This window comes from Streptopelia decaocto, assembly GCF_964273445.1.
Source record: "Streptopelia decaocto genome assembly, chromosome: 2".
NCBI classification, from domain to species: domain Eukaryota; kingdom Metazoa; phylum Chordata; class Aves; order Columbiformes; family Columbidae; genus Streptopelia; species Streptopelia decaocto.
The window spans coordinates 118130919-118150211 of record NC_138655.1 but is presented as its reverse complement, the minus strand read 5'-3'; the positions used below and the strand labels follow the sequence as shown (position 1 = coordinate 118150211).

General features: G+C 40.5%; 1 protein-coding gene across 1 annotated transcript in view; it reads right to left on the bottom strand.

Moving 5' to 3' along the window:
- Positions 1–19293, bottom strand: part of CPNE4 (copine 4) — a 280894-nt gene that overhangs the window by 24347 nt on the left and 237254 nt on the right. Inside the window, exon 12 of the mRNA XM_082044514.1 lies at positions 1577–1631. Within this exon, the coding sequence (XP_081900640.1) occupies positions 1577–1631 (55 nt within the window). The remainder of the gene's footprint in view (positions 1–1576; positions 1632–19293) is intronic.

Sequence of the window (19293 nt, the reverse complement as noted above, 5' to 3'; positions counted from 1 at the left end):
GTTCTTAGGTAAGTACGGCTCTCTGCAGCTGAAGGAATTGCAAGTTTTCCCACGTGGAATGATGGTCACCTCACAGATGATGGAACAACCAGCTCCTGGTACACCACCAGGCTGGTACTTTTGTTCAGGACAATTGCAATAGTACATGGCATTGTCCATGATGGCCAGTACTGGGATTGAAAGAGCAATCTGATTGTGATCAACCCAGCCAGCCAACACTGCTATACAGCCACGGAAAGAGACCCATATATTGGTGGCAAAGGGAGGGACATTTTGGGAAGTAGCTACTTTATTTTGCTAATGTGTCTGGTGGTAGAGGCTGCTCATGTTTATTCTCCAAAACACTCCTCCTTATGTAGCAGAAATGGGTGTCAGCTGCTGCAGTTGGAACAGACCTACAATAGCCACGGATGTTCTGTGAGCATTTACCACATCACAATCTGTATCAAAGTTCTGGAAGATGTCTCTGATTTCGGAAAGCATTAGTGCTGGTGTTACTTTTCAGGAACAGAGCACTGCAAAATATGTTGCCAGGCACACGTTTTCCTAACAGTGCTTTTTAGCTTAGAAGAAAATGTTGTTAGACATACGTTGACTTAGACACTTGTTTGCAAGACAAACAAATCTGCTGTGCATCACAACTGTTATTCTTATGCCATGCTGAATGACACACGATCTCTCTCTGCACAGAAATGCTCACCTGGCCACTGTTCATCTCCCTACCCCAGCCACACCAGAGAGACACAACCCAGAGCAGGGGACACAGGGACACTGGATGAAGTCTGCACAATCAGAAGTCTAATGCTGTTCTTTTCCAGATAGTGTCTGAGTTGCAGAATCCCCAGCTAATTTTTTGTTACTTTTTTTTGTGCAGAACTACTCTTCTGTTCACTCCTCTGCATGTGCAACACGGGATTTGAACTTCTGCCTTTTTCTTCTTAGGCCTTTCTCTGTTGGACACTCCTTCTTTTACTCCACCGTCTTCACTCCAGCCCTACCAGACTGCGTGTTTATGCTCGCAATTGCACTATCACTGTGGATCACTCATTTTCTTTTGTTTATAAATACCACTTATCTCCAGCACGGATTCATAATCTTACATTTATCTTCCTGGTATTGAAGACATCCACCATGACACAGAAGTTTGCCACAGAACAAAACTCTTCTAAAGCCTTTATTCTCAGGAATATGTTCAATCTCTTCATCATAAAGTATGGATACCAGGCTGCTTGCTGAACCACATCCTCCAAAAATGGGTTCTGTCAAACCAGGCCTTGCAGAGCTTCAAAATATGCTCAGCAAGTGTTGTTCAAAAAGTCAATTCTCCTCTTACCAGACTGGTATCCATTAACAAAGCTTTGCCAATACCACGAGATATTTTGGGTGTAACATAACTATTTAAAGTCTCACCTTGATTCCTGATTTCAATGAGGTATCATTGGGTAAGAAAGCCAAATGAAAGGAAACAAGCAGTAGGAGCTGGTCTCTCTAGTCCCCTCCCCTGCACTGAACCACTTCTCCCTTATTTTATGCCTCATAAAGCAAGGAAACTAGAAAATATCATTTATGCACCTACTTTGTATTCTGGGGGTATCCTTGCTCCAAATCCAAAGGCTGGGAACATTTTGTCACTGGAAAAGAAAAAAAAAAAGAGTTCCCACAGAGAAATGAAATGCATTTTGTTACAATAAACACTTATTCTTCTGTAAGCATTCATCAAAAATGCAAAGCAGCACAATAGTACAGAAATGGCTTTTAGGTCAAGAACGTTACATGACAGGCTGGAAGGGTATTGGATTAGAGAAGGAGGGGTGTGTGTTTACCAGATGGGGGAGTGATACAGGAGATTTATCAGGTGAACTCCTAGTATTTTTGAGAAGTTAAAATCATTTGGAGAATACTGAAGGATCAGATATCTTGCACTTCTCCCACAAATGCAATAACAGGTCTGTATTACCCACTCTTCTGCATTGCCTGGCTGCAGGATAAGGGTGAGCTGTCTTAAAACCCTGAAAAACACCCTATTTATTTCATGTGCTCCCCCAGCTCAGAAAATGAAGTGAGTGAAGAGATGACTCTATAATTAGAAGTGTTTGCAAATTTGGGTTCTTACAGTAGTCCAGGTGCTAAAGAGACTTCCCTAAATATCTGAAAAGGGGCAAGTTCACACCCCCAAACCTGCAGGTTCTATAAAGTTTTCCACCTGCATCTTTAGTAGCTCCACTAAAACATGAGATTATTTCAATTAGGCATAGGTTGACCAATAACCTAGCAAATGCTGTGGCATGGTCAACTGGCTTTCAAACACTGCAGTGAGGTTGTTCCACCCCAGTTAGATCATTAGAGACAAAAATTCCTGATTCAGAGAACCTGGAAACTTCAAGGCTGTTAATAACCTTCCAGAAACGCAATAATGTCTCACACAGCCCACGTGCTGTCAAGCTGCCTCTTCCCAGATGGCAAAGTGGAAAACAACAAGCTGTAAGGAATGTCTCGTCCTTGAGTCAGCACAGCACTTGGTCACATACTTGAGGTTAAGAATTCACCCAAACATATGCTCAACTCTAAACACATCCTGAAGCCCTGCTGAAGTCACTGAGCTGTACTCCAGTGCTCTGATGAATCAAATCCCTCACAGGTTTGACCCATTCTCTTTACAGAGTTTCAGTGCCCTTGGAAATGTTATATTACCATTATTGGCACCTTCAAAAATTCTGAAGAGAGGCCAGCAGCTTTTTTTTGGTGTATTTTCTTTTTGTATTAGAGTTCAAAACTTCGCCACTCCAAGTATTAAGTGAGTAATTAACTTCCCAGACATACTCAAGATAATAGCACCCATTAAATCTGCTGGGCCATTCTGTTTGGCATAGGCTGTGAGAGGCACCATGATATTTCTGATACAAGCTAAAGAAAAATGGAAGGGTTTAAAAGGAAGCAGAAACAAGTCCCCCCCGAACTTAGATTTTCCACCATGAGATAGAGAAATATTCACCAGCTCATTGGGAAACAATGATGACTGTAATCTGATGGCTTAGCTCTCACAATTGTTGCTCTGCTACAAAATGTAGTTGCCACATAAATCTTGGGAGCACAATTCTGTGTACCATATGTTACACCATGTGACAATGAATCTTGGAAAGGAGGACTAACATCATTTGCATGGTAATGAAACATTTTTTCCAATAGATGTCAGAAAAGAAGTAGTTGCTGACATTTGATGCTAACCACCTGCTGATAGCCTTCTCTTTGATTAAACACTCCTGGAAGCGGGGAAGCCCTTATAAATAGATGCAGAGAATTCAGGCACACACTTAGAAAGCAAGAAATAAGGAGGCATCAGAAAGAAAACCTTGTTTTACATCAACGATTAAGCATAGCTAGATTAGAAAAATCAAACCCCGTGGAGCTGCAAGTTAATTGATTTTGGGCAAGAGCAAACAAAGACTAAAAAAGAACTTTACTTAGGTAGAACGTAAGTGTCTATGTTCAATAAAGCAATCCAAAAAGCTGATGTTGGTAGCAATTACACAACCTGGGAGATGCCTAAACACCTACAGTGCCCGCATTTGTATTGCAATATTTTTCAAGCGTAAGTGTGGGCACCTCCACCTTCTGCTCTGCAGCAGCTCAGAGACAGCACTAAGTGATACCTCCAGCCACCTGGGTTCTCCTTCTGGTGGCACACAGCAGCACAGCTCCCACTGTTATTCTGCACCCAGAAGACCTTACGACCACAGTCAGGACACCTGCCTTAATGTCTGAATCTCCCGTATCTCCTTCTTAAGCAAGTGCTAGTTACTGCTGCCATTGCCTTGTGAAAGAGTAAAGCTTGGTCATGTATACCCTCACCATGTGGCTGTTTTTTAGAGGGAAGTGCAAGAACTCTAGAGAGGAGGGATATCCTGGGGTTTGCTCCTGTGCTTAGTACTTTCTCTTGCCTCACTCAGAATAGCTCCACAGTCTCCCCTGGAAGCTCCTCATTTTCCAGAATTCAGGTACATACCTCTGGTATTCTGATTCAAGCTGCTGGGACTAAGGAATTAACTTTCATGTGCTCCTGGAGCCTGATCTTTAGGGCAAGAAGGGAGTCTTTTGATTATTGCTCATTACATCCCTTGCATAAAAAAGATAATCATGTTATTCCCTGACCACATTTCAAAATCTGTGGCTGGCAGCTTTCAGAATAAAATAAATTTTTAATGTAAGCAATACTTTTCCTTATATCACACAAACCAAAGTGTTTAGCTAATATAAAGGTTTTGCTCTTTATTAGGGATGCAGTTTAATGAGTTAGTGATATTTTACAAAGTAACCCTCTCTAGTCTCCCCATCCACCCCTTACTTTGTCATATGACAAAAAAATCCAGCAGCTGAGCCTGTTGCCCTCATTCTGCTTATCCTGCATTACTGAGACACAGCAGGGAAACAGTGACCCAGAAGGGCAGCCAAGGACTCTTTGCTTCCAGGACAATCCCTTATGGTATAGAGGTGTGACAGAGCTGCTCTACCAGACCCAGGGCTACCATGGCAGCTTGCAGCAGAAAGCAGAGCAGCTTCCCAGCTTCTGGAAGCTGTATCAAGGGCTAGGCCAACCAGGAACTGAAACTACAGTCAGAATATGAAAAGAAGGTTTCTTTCTGCCTCAAGGGTGAATTGCATGCATCAGAGACTCCAGCCCTATTTCCTAATCTGGCATTTCAGGAAGAAAGGGATCTGCTCTAATGACCTCTTCTTTCTTTTCCTTTTTCTTTTCTTTTCTTTTCTTTTCTTTTCTTTTCTTTTCTTTTCTTTTCTTTTCTTTTCTTTTCTTTTCTTTTCTTTTCTTTTCTTTTCTTTTCTTTTCTTTTCTTTTCTTTTCTTTTCTTTTCTTTTCTTTTCTTTTCTTTTCTTTTCTCTTTCTTTTCTCTTTCTTTTCTTTTCTTTTCTCTTTCTTTTCTCTTTCTTTTCTCTTTCTTTTCTCTTTTTCTCTTTCTTTTCTCTTTCTTTTCTTTCCTTTCTTCTTTTCTCCCCTCCCCTCCCCTCCCCTCCCCTCCCCTCCCCTCCCCTCCCCTCCCCTCCCCTCCCTTCTTCTCTCCCCCTCTCCTCTCCTCTCCCCCTCTCCTCTCCTCTCCTCTCCTCTCCTCTCCTCTCCTCTCCTCTCCTCTCCTCTCCTCTCCTCTCCTCTCCTCTCCTCTCCTCTCCTCTCCTCTCCTCTCCTCTCCTCTCCTCTCCTCTCCTCTCCTCTCCTCTCCTCTCCTCTCCTCTCCTCTCCTCTCCTTTCCTCTCCTCAATTCACTCAAGAAAATAAAAGCAATAAAATGGTTTTCTTTTCCTTTGGGCTTCATTTATACCAGGAGATAGGCCTGGGACCCTGTCAGAAGCACTGGGACTTGAGTATAGACATGGTCTATTAGCACCATCCCTGGCACAGTGCTGGCCCCTGCCAACCGGCAGCCCCCAGAGACTTCCCAGGGACAGTGTTGGGGACAGCTGCACTTGTCACTGCTCTCAAATGGCAGTTTGGGTATCACCAGTTTGTGCTGTGAGGAAGAAAGCTGAGACACAAGGACATGGACAGTGTCATGTCCTTGGCCTCAGGACACATCAGGATCTTCGACTTGTTTTGTTTAAACCTTGGCACATACAAGGAAACTGTCTGCACTGTCCTGCTGGAGACAGATCACTAAAGGGACAAGAGAACAACACAGAAGAGGGAAAACAAGCTGGTTCTATAAAACCTGACTTTTACAAAATCTAGTAAGAAAAAGAGGATCGTGGCTTGGCAGAATCTTCACAAAATTACTCTGTCACACCTACTTCACATTTTATGTTGTTCTTTGGTTTACACAGGGCCCCTTGAAAACTGAAACTTGTCATAATTTTTAAAAAAGCTGAAGTACTTGAAATTAAGATCAAAAAAGCCAAAGCACAGGACTCTGAATTCTGTATCTGGTTATATAAGGGCCATGAGTAGTCATGCAAGCATAGATGTATGAGGCTTCTGAAACTTTCCTCCAGCCAAACAGGCACATATTACGGAAAGATATCAAAACTGAGCAGATCTAGGTTATACCCTAAAGGTAAAATCAGGGAGAGGGTTCAGTTTCAGTGTTCATGTTGCTAAATGTAAATTAATGCACACAGAAAGGAACTGTCAGGACTCCAAGACTGCAGTCTTCTATACAGAAATACAACCAGTTAGAGAAAAGTCCCTGAGTTACACCGCAGCTATAACATAGTGCATGGCAGAAAACAGATTCTCAAAATATCCCATATTATCCTTTTGGAACATTGCTCAGTTTTAATCACCCATCCTTCAAGCTATCTAGTGGAAAGAGGGGAAGCACAATGACAAATCAATACGTTAATAGGCGCAGAGAGGTGAGAGATTTCAGTGAGCTGTGCTGCACAAGAGAAGAGATGAATAGAGGAAATAGTAAGGTTTCATAAATTAGTAAGTCATACAGATAATAATACTTTTTTCTGTTTCACTAGAAAGCCTAGTGTTACTGGAAGGTAAGAAATATGTTTAAAATAAAGACATGGAGACAAAACGAAGAACATTTCAAAATCTTGCCTCATTAACCACTGGTGCCCTCTGACATGTAGTATCATTGAAACCTGGAGTTCAGCTTTATTCTGAGAAGGATTTGCTTTTCCTATGATTAGAATTCAGGTACAAGTATTCCACTGGGTGAAATGAATGACTCAGATGTTAGAGAGTCTTTTGCAACTTCTTCTGAAGCTGCTGGCATAGAAGATGCTGGAGATAGAGCTAGGTATTCAGTGTGTGGCAATACCTGTATTCAGAAAGGAAAACAAGAGGTGCCAGGACCATGTTCTTCGAAAACCAGTTCCTTTTTAAAATCTAAATTGGGTATCTAAATTCTTTTTTTTATGGAGTAAACATAGGGTGAAAAAAGGCCTGAGCCATTCTATATGCCATTTATTAATTCTGAAAGATGAACTTCTAGGTAACCACTTACACAGGTTGTCTAGGAGTCCTTTTACTGATGCTCATGTAAGCCCTTTGGTATGTAGTTACAGATGTGCTTACCTTTAAGCTCATGAAGTCAATGCAGCAATTTGTACGGATGCAACTGAACTGACCTTGGTGAGCCTCGGCATGAAAACCTGCTCACTTTATGCTGGAGGAGCAGTAGTAGTGGTACTAATGTTGCAGTGAAAGAGGGAAATGAAAGAAACATGGGGCTGGGGGGAGCAGGGCAAGAAACAATAAGAACCCATTTTTGGTTTCAAATGACCGAGACTTTCAAATTTACAGCTCTTTGAAATTCTTGTAAGGAATATACCTGACTAGAGTCCCCGGATATTAAGCTGTCACTTGTAATTTTGGTTTTGGGTCAGATCAGAATTACCAGGCAGTTATTTTTCAAGTACTATGCTGAACATGGCAAAATCAATTACCGTGCTTTTCATTTTCAATCCACATCTCAAAAGAATAAACTATGACACTGCCCTGCTCTATATATTTTTCCTGCAATAAAATCAGATATTTTTCCTCTGTTAGAAAGAAGTTTCAAATTGCAAAAATAGAAGGGGAGTGTCTGTTACATAGGTAATTGAAAAAAGTGTGAATGTGAGGAGGAGGAAAAGGAAGGGGAGGGGGCAAGGGCAGAGGCAGAGGGAAATGAGAGAAGGGAAAGGGAAAAGAAAAAGGATACAACAGCAAATGCCACAAACAAAATAGAGTTATCTCTAAACTCAATTAAAATTGTAATCTTTCATGTTCAGGGAGTGAACTGGAAGAATATGAGCTGAATTAAGTGTTTCTTTTCTAAAGCATATGAATGAATCATGTTCCTAAGTGTATTATTTAGTACTTATCTGAGAAGGGCTCTATGCCAGTAAATTCTGAATCATAACAGCTTACAGGGATTAGCAGCAGTTCCAAAGAAAATACAGAAATCATTTGAAATATTTAAACATTTTCAGTTCCTGCTTTGCAAGCAGAACTAGGTAAATAAAGGACATGATCTGTATTATTGAATATGGCTAAATAAAACCGTTTCAGTGGCAGGGACCAGAGTCTGCCCATTTTACCCCTTGAAGACCTCCACAGCCCCCTATATTCCTCCAGGATGGGCCAGGGGTAGAGCTGGGCCGTGGTCCAGCTCTCAGCCTGCCCCAGCCAGAGTCAGAGAGACCACAGGAGTTCAGCAGCAGCAGGGTTTTTTCCCATAATCTGTATTTTTCCCTTGGGGATGGCTACACTGTCACGACATATTCACTGTGCAGTTGTGCCTGGATCGATACAACCACATCTCTTGTTTTGGCCAGGTTACTGTTCATTTAATCAAACCTGCACTGTACCTGACAAGGCTTGGCATCTACTCCATAATGCACAGTGATTTTTAATGGAGTAGCAGGAATGATTACCATACATCTTGGTTACAAAAGAGAGCTGAGAGCACGCAGATCAATGGTAAATCACCACAACAGCTACACTGTTTGGTCTGTGGCAGAGATGCTACACAATCATGTGCAAAATCCTGACATTAAAATTCACTTGCTATCTTTAATTATGGCTTTTAGTCACCTTAGGGGAGCTGGAATCTGCTGAATACTGAGAAATAGATACAGTCATGTAATTGGGTTTCAAGAATATGAGAGAAATGCCTGCTTCACCTGCGAGGGAAATAATTAATGAAGCAGGGGAATACAAATTCCCCAAAGCTAACAACTGAAAGGCATCAACTCACAAAATAACTAACAAAGCCAAGTGCAGGTACAACTTCCCCTTGTTAACATTAAAAGAATCACAAAAGAAGTTCTGCAGGGTAAAAATATCAAGTGAACTCAGAAATTCCTGGACTGGGGAAAAGTAAATACCCACTGAAAAAAAGAAAAGTCATCAGAGCTGGGGGAGGACTAGGTTAAGCAAAAAGAAATGGCAGTGAGATATATCAGTTGCTAGAAGGATAGCCTAATAAAATGGCATACTCAGGAAGGTGAGACAAAATGTCAAGCTTCCCTGCAAGATGACAAATAAATTGCAATGACCTGATTTATACCTACGTGAATGACCCAGTTCAGTAAAATGTATCTTGAAAAACAAATGGGACTTCATAACTCGGAATAAACTTGGGAAAGGGATGCTACAAGAGGCTACAGTGAGTTATATTTAACTTCTCAAATCCAGGCAGTTTCCAGACAGTCCTGTGTATTTTAAGGGGTTGCACATATGTCCTTGTACCTTCCAAAACCTTAACTCTATAGTGAATTGGCATATCTGTGGGATCATCTATGGAAAAGCGTGCCATGACTGAAAAGGTCATTCTCACACAGACTGTAATCTCAGATATTTAAAACTTGACATGGATTGAAGACAACAGTGCAGGCAGCAGGCTGGATCCATCACATAAGGTGAAGATTGTGAAGAAAGCCAAATGGAGCAGTGGAGGGGCCCAGCCCTCTTGAAACAGAAGTGTGGCTTTCAAGTTTCAGGGCGCACTGCTCTAAGTAACCACAAGAACAAAAGCTTTGCTACATATACATATAATTTTGTCCTTTTTTTTAGAAATCACAGTGGAAAGGATTGGTTAGAAACCTTCCTCTGGAACAATTTTCTATCAGAAAATACTTGTCTATAAGGGGTGCGCTGGGAAGAGGGGAATACAGGACTGTGTTGGCATATGTATGCAGAGTGGTGCTGGGAGAGGAATTTCTCATCAAATGCTCTCAAGATACAAATGAGCTTTCTAGGATGAGCAGGATAAGACCATTACAGAGATTATATTGTGATTTAATGTGACCAAATGAGCTGTTGATATAATTTTACTAAAATCAAAATGACAGTAAGTCAAAAGGAAGAACACAGAGGAGAGTTTACAGGTCATGGAAGCAGGGGCTGGCCACTTGGGAAGAATATAAGGCTGCTGCTAGAGGATGTAGGAAGGCAGCTAGAATAGCCAAGGCCTCCTTAGAATTACAGCTGGTGAGAGGGGTCAAGGACAGCAAAAAGAACTTTTTCAAATACATAGCTGATAAAACTAATACCAGAGGCAATGTAGGCCCACTGATGAATGGAGTGGGTGCCCTGGTGGCAGAAGATACAGAGAAGGCAGAATTACTGAATGCCTTCTTTGTCTCTGTCTACTCTGCCAGAGGCTGTCCTGGGGAGCCCTGTACCACTAAGACCCCGGATGAAGCCAGGTCAATGGAGGAGTTTGCTTTAGTCGATGAGGACTGGGTTAGGGAGCAATTAAATAGTCTGGACATCCATAAATCCATGGGTCCAGATGGGATGCATCCGCGGGTGCTGAGGGAGCTGGCTGAAGTCATTGCTGGACCACTCTCCAACATCTTTCCCAAGTCTTGGGAAATGGGAGAGGTGCCCGAGGATTGGAGGAAAGCAAATGTCACTCCAGTCTTCAAAAAGGGCAAGAAGGAGGACCCGGGTAATTATAGACCGGTCAGCCTGTCCTCTGTCCCTGGGAAAGTAATGGAACAGCTTATCCTTGGTGCCATCTCAAGGCATATCAAGGATAAGAGGGTCATTAGGGGCAGTCAGCATGGCTTTGCCAAGGGTAAGTCATGCTTGACCAACCTCATAGCCTTTTATGAGAATGTAACAAGGTGGATGGATGATGGCAGAGCGGTGGATGTGGTCTACCTTGACTTCAGTAAAGCCTTTGACACAGTCTCCCACAGCATCCTCACAGCTAAGTTGAGGAGGTGTGGTCTAGACAATAGAGTAGTGAGGTGGGTTGCAAACTGGCTTAGGGAGAGAAGCCAGAGAGTGGTAGTCAATGGTGCGGAGTCTAGTTGGAGGCCAGTATCTAGTGGAGTGCCTCAGGGGTCAGTACTGGGGCCAATATTATTCAATATATTCATTAACGATTTGGACGAGGGAATTGAGTGTACTACCAGCAAGTTTGCTGATGACACTAAGCTGGGAGAAGTGGCTAACATGCCAGAAGGCTGTGCTGCCATCCAGCGGGACCTGGACAGGCTGGAGAGTTGGGTGGGGAATAACCTAATGAAATTTAACAAGGGAAAATGTAGAGTCCTGCATCTGGGCAGGAACAACCCCAGGTTCCAGTATAGGTTGGGAAATTACATATTAGAGAGCAGTGTAGGGGAAAGGGACCTGGGGGTCCTGGTGGACAACAGGATGACCATGAGCCAGCACTGTGCCCTTGTGGCCAGGAAGGCCAGTGGCATCCTGGGGTGTATTACAAGGGGGGTGGTTAGCAGATCGAGAGAGGTCCTCCTTCCCCTCTACTCCGCCCTGGTGAGACCCCATCTGGAATATTGTGTCCAGTTCTGGGCCCCTCAGTTCAAGAAGGACAGGGAACTGCTGGAGAGGGTCCAGCGTAGGGCAACGATGATGATTAAGGGAGTGGAGCATCTCCCTTATGAAGAAAGGCTGAGGGAGCTGGGTCTCTTTAGCTTGGAGAAGAGGAGACTGAGGGGTGACCTCATTAATGTTTACAAATATATAAAGGGTGAGTGCCATGAGGATGGAGCCAGGCTCTTCTCGGTGGCAAACAATGATAGGACAAGGGGTAATGGGATCAAGCTGGAACACAAGAGGTTCCACTTAAATTTGAGAAAGAACTTCTTCTCAGTAAGGGTGACAGAGCACTGGAACAGGCTGCCCAGGGAGGTTGTGGAGTCTCCTTCTCTGGAGACATTCAAAACCGCCTGGACACATTCTTGTGTAACCTCACCTAGGCGTTCCTGCTCCAGCAGGGGGATTGGACTAGATGATCTTTTGAGGTCCCTTCCAATCCCAAACATACTGTGATACTGTGAACACTATCAAAACAAGTCGGGCTAAATTGTAGGTGAAATATACTGATGACTAAACATTCGGCGAGGCATCACTGAATAGGCAGGAGGAAATGGGCTACTACACTCTGTTAATCTTCTGATTTGGAATGTCTGATCAAGGTTGATTTCACAATAATTTGTAGGGGATAGTAAGATACTAAGTGGAACCTAGTTCATAACACTTGTCTAGCTTTAACTGAGAGCAGTTTGGCCCACAAACACCCTGTTAAAGTTGACACAGGCAAAAACTGTCTACACTCTGTAAGGGAGGAAACTTCCATGAGAAGATTTAGAACATGGTGCTCATTTATGGATGGATGGGTTTCCAAATGGGAATAATTTGCTTTTCAGGTATATGCTACTATAATGGAGTGGATAACTAAAATAGTTACATCTTCAACAAGGCAAGGAGGAAATTAATGCTTCTGAAATTGTGGAAATGGTTGTGTTGACTGAAGATACTAAACTGTCATCATATTCGGCATCAGTGAAAATGGGAAGATAAATTGCTATGTCCTTTATTTATGCTTAATCACTTGCTAATACTTATTTATTTGCACAGATGCCTAGTCTCTTCAGCAGTAGGTGGTATGCAATTTCAAATAAAGTTTGTAGTGTTTTGTACTTCAAGTAACTCTCTTCAGAAAGAAATGCTGACAGTGAAATCTCAATGGTACCACTCCGGGTAGTCCCAGAGAAGTGTCAACTACCACACAGAACAAAGCTTTTGCTCAGAAGAGATTTCAAACTGAATTGAAAAATAGTAAAGACTGCATAGAAAAGCACAGCAGAATGTCCAGATTTTGATAGATCTACCAGCTGACAGAACGCAGCAGAGGTCTCCAAAAAGCACGTGGAGGAAGCAGTTGTTTTGCTAAGAAGCTCGAGGGGACTGCTCATGACTTTCTACTGACGTAGGAAGTGAGCTCCTGGAAAAAGAGTCAGCGTAAAGAGGACACAAAGATGAAAACTTGGTAATGGAAAAGGCAGAGCTGTAAGAATTGACAGTATCTGCCCAGATAAAGGGCCGGCATATACATACTTATATATACACGTATAGTTACAGATAAACAGATACACACACACACGTATGTATGCATGTATGTACAAATGCAAAAGAAACTGTTACAAAGTCACCTTTCCAACACAGTTGTTGTACTAGACTGATCCTGCTGTGCTGATTCTTGGGATAAAAAGTGGTGATTGTAGAAACACCTTCATGGCAGCAGTCTGCAAATACAGGTTCTGGAAAGGCAAATACTAAACACATCTATGTATTTATTATGTAATTGTGCCAGCCTAGCTTCTCAACAGTTAAATCCAAGGATTTTCAATCTGGTTTGGTGATCAAAAGTACTATTTTTTCCTTTTTCCCAATACAGTTCTAGTAATGGATTATCCAAATATTTCGGAATGTTTACCGACACCTGAGCTTATTGATAAGCATAAGCTACAAGATTTTTCTGTATAGGTTACTGTTTTTCAATTTTTCTTCTGTTGTATGTCTATGCAAATTTAGTTCTATTAAAGCACTAAATAAAAAGATTCATGCCTTTTCCCCCATGGTTTTTAAACTCGTTTAGATATGCTAATCAGCCTTTTTGCTTAACGGCCTCCAGAAAGGTTGTTTCTGTAATTAAAGTGATAAAGAGAGATGCTTAATAATTAAGCATATTTTTATTTATTGATCTGCATGGGTAGATTAAATTTTAATATCTATATCTCCACGTAGGGATTTAATGAAATATTTAGTGTCGCATATAGCGCCAATTATTCTAGGCATCATTCTTTCGCCCCAGTTTTAATGAACTACTACTATACTACTATCTCAACAAAAGCAAGTTTCTGCTTTTCTCCTTGTGTCTGGCAAAATTACCTCAAGCTATTTAATTCAGATCCCTCCAGCCAAGGTAACCCTCTGAGTCTGCATCCACAAATCCAGATGTAGCTTCAGGATGAATGACCTGTTAAGTAATACTTGGGGAGGAGGTTCTGATTAATTAAACAGACTGCAAGGTGTAAACTCTGGGGTCTCTTTTCCACCTAAAGTCTCAATCCAAACCACAGTATTTAAATGCATACTGATGTTTGTACTTGGGACCAATCGCACTGATTTATATAAGACGTCCATAACATGCACTGCATTTTACATACCTTGTTCTCTTTCTCCTCGCTAACTGCCCTCTGCTGGGTACCTCAGGAAATGGGTTTCTGGGACAGATGGACAGATCTGACAGTTTGCTCTGAAGTTTTTTTCCTTCTTAGCTCTACACTGTAAAGGATAAGCTGGACTGGGAACCCTGATCTTTTTATTTTCTCCTTTCATTTTTTCCCTTTTTAATTTTCAAGTCCACTTTATTGCATGAGGGAAGGATGGTTTTATATATGGTTTTCAATCAGAGTGAATGCACTCACGCAGGCCTAAAATATTGAAGAAGAAATCATAATGAGGAAGTTTTGCATCTAGTCAGCTATTGCTGCAATTCATTGTTTGCAGAAGCTAATATTTAAACTCTGACTGATTTCAGAACTTTCATATCTTTTGTGGAATGTGGCTCAGTTTTTAAATTTTCACTCTTAAATATTTTACAGAGCTCTACACATAAATAATTTCTACATTTTGCAGGAATAATGTACTCTTTCCTCATTAGTGGCCTTTGAGGAGGTTGAGGAGGTTATACAAACAGTTTATTTGTTAACATATGATCTCAGGGTGAATGTCAGTTTTAAGAAACTACCTGAGTATTTAAAGTTAAGGAGGCTGTTTGCCCAAGTGAAAAAGGGCATTAGTGTCAGGAAACAGAATTTATCTTCTGTGTGTTTCAATGCCTCTTAGAAATAAAAACTCTGCAGTATCTTTAAGAGTGAATAAACAGACATAGAGATTCAAAATAATTAAGAACTATTTTTTGCAATAGATTTTACAAACAAATACAATGAAGAACAATTTTATGACATAATTTTACAAAACTATGTGGTCAACCACATGGAATCATGAGTTGAGTACATAGGTCGGAACAGGGATGGCCCATCAAGAATGGGAAGTCCCACAAATATCCAATGCAACAAATTCTTAGAAGTATTTGATAAAATACATCTAACCTTTTTCTTTTTTAAGGTATGAGTATTGATTTGATCACACAAAATCTGATTCTCACACACTTGTGAGCCCTTTCTATTAATCCAGTGAAGACCTCTGAATATATACACAAATATAAAACTATTTGTAATAATTAATCATAAAGATCATCCAGGTATATATGGGAGCCACTGAATATCTGGGTGTGGGGCAAACAACACTAAAGTTCAAATTCAGTAAAACTCCTAACTCCATCTTAGTGCCATCTATATTTTTCATAATACTTCAGTATTTGCTTCAGTCAGGTTGAATTCAGTGGGATTAGACAATAAGCTCTAGTGCCTTGCTGAATCAGAACACAGGTTTTAGTACAAAGATAAATGTTTAAGGTAATAAAATGAGATTCTCAATAAGCAGAAGAGAAAGGAAAGCTACTAACTGCAGAAATCAGATTTCAAACTGAGGAACAGATTTGCAAGTTCTGCCATGGGCTTCACTCACAGTATCATCATTAAAACTTGTAATAATGTAAGATCATTTAGGAAGTATTTCAGCCTTTAGCGTTGTGTGCATGTAACAGCATTTATCCTTACAAACAAGCATTTACAGCCCCATTCCAGTCCTTTTTTCTTTGCCAGACACAACCAGCACTGCGGAATGAAAGATGAGCTACACTCATGGCTAGTTGGTTGTATTCCAGCACTGGTAAAACAAATCATTACGATCAAAGGACCAGCCATTTTAATAAACTGTGTGCACTGTTGTTACTGTGACTTAGGGCTTTGCTTTGCAGAGAGAGAAGCTATAAAACAGCATAAAAGAGAACTATTTTTTTTAATTGCATGGTTAAGTGTTAACTGTACATATTGTGCATATATATGTATACGTAATACCCATGTATTACAGGCATAGCTATATATTTATACACACAGGAGTAAAACTCTAGTTGTGTGTATATCTGTGTGTGTGTGTCTAGGTATATAGCTTCAGGTAGTTACGTGAGACGTTCACAGTACACCTGCACCTATTTATCTTGGGAAAAATACTTGTTTTATCTATAGATACTAGTCTTCATAGATGTTTCCAGATTATAATAATGGAAACAGACTCGTCAATGTGCACATATATGTGCCTACGGCACATCCCAGTGCTATTTGGGTGCTGGTTTTTGCCCACACAAGGCAGTTGTATTGTACTGTGAGGCTCACAGGTGCAGTCTCCCTGCTCTTATTCAGATAGTCCAACCTCCTGCAGAGGACGGGAGCTTCTCCCTGTCCATGCGCCTCAGTTTCCTTTTGATGGAAGCCAGGACATGTGAATGGGAGAAGAGGTAGGTCAGATCTCAACTTGCAGTCAGGACACGGCCAGACCTTATGCTGGGACACAGGGGAAAGGAAACATTCCCCAGTTCCCCAGTTTAGACATAGGCTTCTCTGGCTTAGAAAGCCGTGTTGTTCCATGCTGAGCAGGGAGCAGTTTTGTGGCACAAATGAAGTATTTGGGAAACAGTTGCCATGGAGAACAGGATAGCTTCAAAATTATTATTATAAAACGTACAGAGTTTCATAGCTTTTACAACATCAGATTCTGGTTCACAGATCTGGTATTTCAACCGATGAATGATTTTGCCTTTCCTCACACCTGGGTATTCAACTAGCAAAGACACTGGCCAATCATCTTTGAAAACAGCATTTTCTTGAAGGAATCTCCACCAGGTTCCAAAACAAAAGAGTGGCCAAAACCATTGTTCGGAGTCGGTGAAGATTAGAAGTCCTACACCAGCCATAGTGCCCAGAGAGCTGGGTATAACCTCATCTGCCTTAAGTACACTTGCTAATTCATTATGCTAAACACATAGAGGGAATATACACACATTTGGTAGAGATCAACTGATTTTTCAGGATTCTGGCTAGGCTCATATTGCTGGTCATCAGAAACCACTTGATTTGACTTCTGATCCAGAGAACACAATGCTGAAATTACTGAAGAATAAATATGCAATTATACAGAAGTAGGTCCTCTTATAATATTAAACACTTCAGTGCCCAATAATTTTTCATCATTTTCATCTGTTTCTCTTTGCTACAAAAAGGTGGAGTAGACTTGCTCAATTTCAAGGTTAAATTATGCCAGTGATATAATTCTTTATATATAAAAAAGCTAGTGAAAAAGTTTAAATGGAAATTTATATTTCTCACTTATTGCTTCATGAGGTCATCTTTAAACATTCATGAGTCATTTATCTTAAAACAAATTCTTCTCCATGGAGCTGCCTCCTTATTTTACCAACTACTTTCAATAATAAGTTTTCAATGTGTTTTCCCATTCCCAGTGTTTCAAACAACATTTTAGAGCCTAATTCTTTAAAACTAATGAATGTCTCTCCTTCCTTTATGATCCATTGCTGTTGTTGCTAAGCCACTGATTATATCACATACAAAGTTTATCTTCTCTCTTATGACAAATGTTGTTATAGCCTGAAAGAATTCCACCATATAGATAAAGTATTAAGTCTTTTGAGGAGGTGAACAGCTCTTCCATTTCCAATACTATTATCAGATTGGCCTGTGCCTTCAGGACTGCAGCATTTCTACAATCAGGATAATAATCAAAGTCTATTTCTCATTCTCTGAATATTGCTGATGAAAGAATGAATCCTATTCTTTCACGCTTAACTGCGCAGAACTGCACTATTCATTTAACTGTTTCAGGAATCTCTGAACCATACTGATAAATGGGCTTTTGGATGAGCCAGGATTATTCCACTGTATCAAGGGATATGAGGCGGCATTTAATTTGGAGCATTAATTACCTAGGGATATGTTATGTTAGGCTGATATATACAGAAACCTGGATTATGAGAAGATTTGGCTTGATCGACAGAAGTAACTAGAGCATATAAAAGCAAATTTTGGATTTTGAGTGTAATGCCTATATATGTTACTTGTCAATCCAGTTCCTCCCAAATTACAAATAAATTTAAATGTTGCTAATTACAGAAGTATTTTAAGTAATAGCTATAGACGTTTTTTTAACAAATATAAAAAAGCAATCTTTTGGTATGTAAGTGTAGCAAAAGTACTTAGCATTCAACAGCTCTGATACAGGAATGCAAAAAGCATTGCACACAACATATTTTACTTTATTCCAACTATTCTTTCATTTGATGTAAATACATCGATCCCAAGACCTGAAGAAAACCACTCCATTTCCCTTGGTTTGGCTTGAAATCAGCCAGTTCTGCCCATTACAGATAATTGACTATAAAACTTCAGATAAGAGCACTGCCATCTTTGTAGGCTAACATTTCTACCTTACTAAAGACATGCCCCTATGCAAATTACAACACTCTGACTCTAAACCACCCTTTAGGTTCAGCAGGTCCCTCTGCTTTCACTTCTGTCTCATCTTAACGTGGAAACAGATATCTTAGTCCAGTATGTGAAGCACAGCTGGGCTCACTGGAGCAGTTATAGATCTCTGCCACATTTCAGATTTTTAACTGAATTTGAAACTGTATATACAGAAGATTTGCTTTATAGGTCATATATGGTCATAAGTCTCAAGGTGACAACTAAACACAAAAAGAACATTGTGGATTAAGAACCTGTAGACTATTTCGTGCAAAGGTTTGCTTCTTGTAGTTTCTTTCCCGCTTTAGAGAAATTATAAGTTTTCATTTCCAGTTTGCTGGATTCAAAATGTGCAAGTATAAAGAAAAGATCCTCACTTGACATTTTGATCAGAAAGCACTGACCATGTTGAATTAAACTGCCCATGGCAAGGTATTTATAGTGTCACTTGAGAGCATGTATAGGTCAAACACACGCCAGAAAGGTGACATTTCCCTGGGAAAAGAAGTTCTGGCTTTTGTTCAGCTCAAGTCCGTAGCTCATACAACTTTAGTTGTGCTGATTAGCACGAATAGGCCTTTTCTGCAGCACAATAGAACTGAATGACGCTGATGGTTTCATTTAAAAAATGAATCGCCACTATTTTTTGTACTGATTGGAATATGCTATATTGAGAGGAGAATCCTGATTTGGGATTAATATCTCCAGAAAGGAGGGTCTATGCCACTTAACTATTTCATTTTCTTAAAAAATACACCTTAACTGATAACATAGAAGAATCTGTGTGTATAAACTAGCCCTTTTCATGTCTTTCTCTATTTTGAAGCATATTAATATACTGAATTATTGCTAGTAATTATAAATCATGGGATAATCACTGAGGAATTATCAGCTCACAATAAAATATTGATTTTCTGAGATTCACTGACTAAGTTTGACCATCAATTTCTTACCAAATTTGTATCAGGGCAGTATTTTTCTCATTCTTCTTTGATAAGACATTTCACTACCATGCAAATGGAAGTGCCTCTGAGCAGGCTAATTGGTATATGCAATATGTAACATGGAAACCACAGTGTTAAG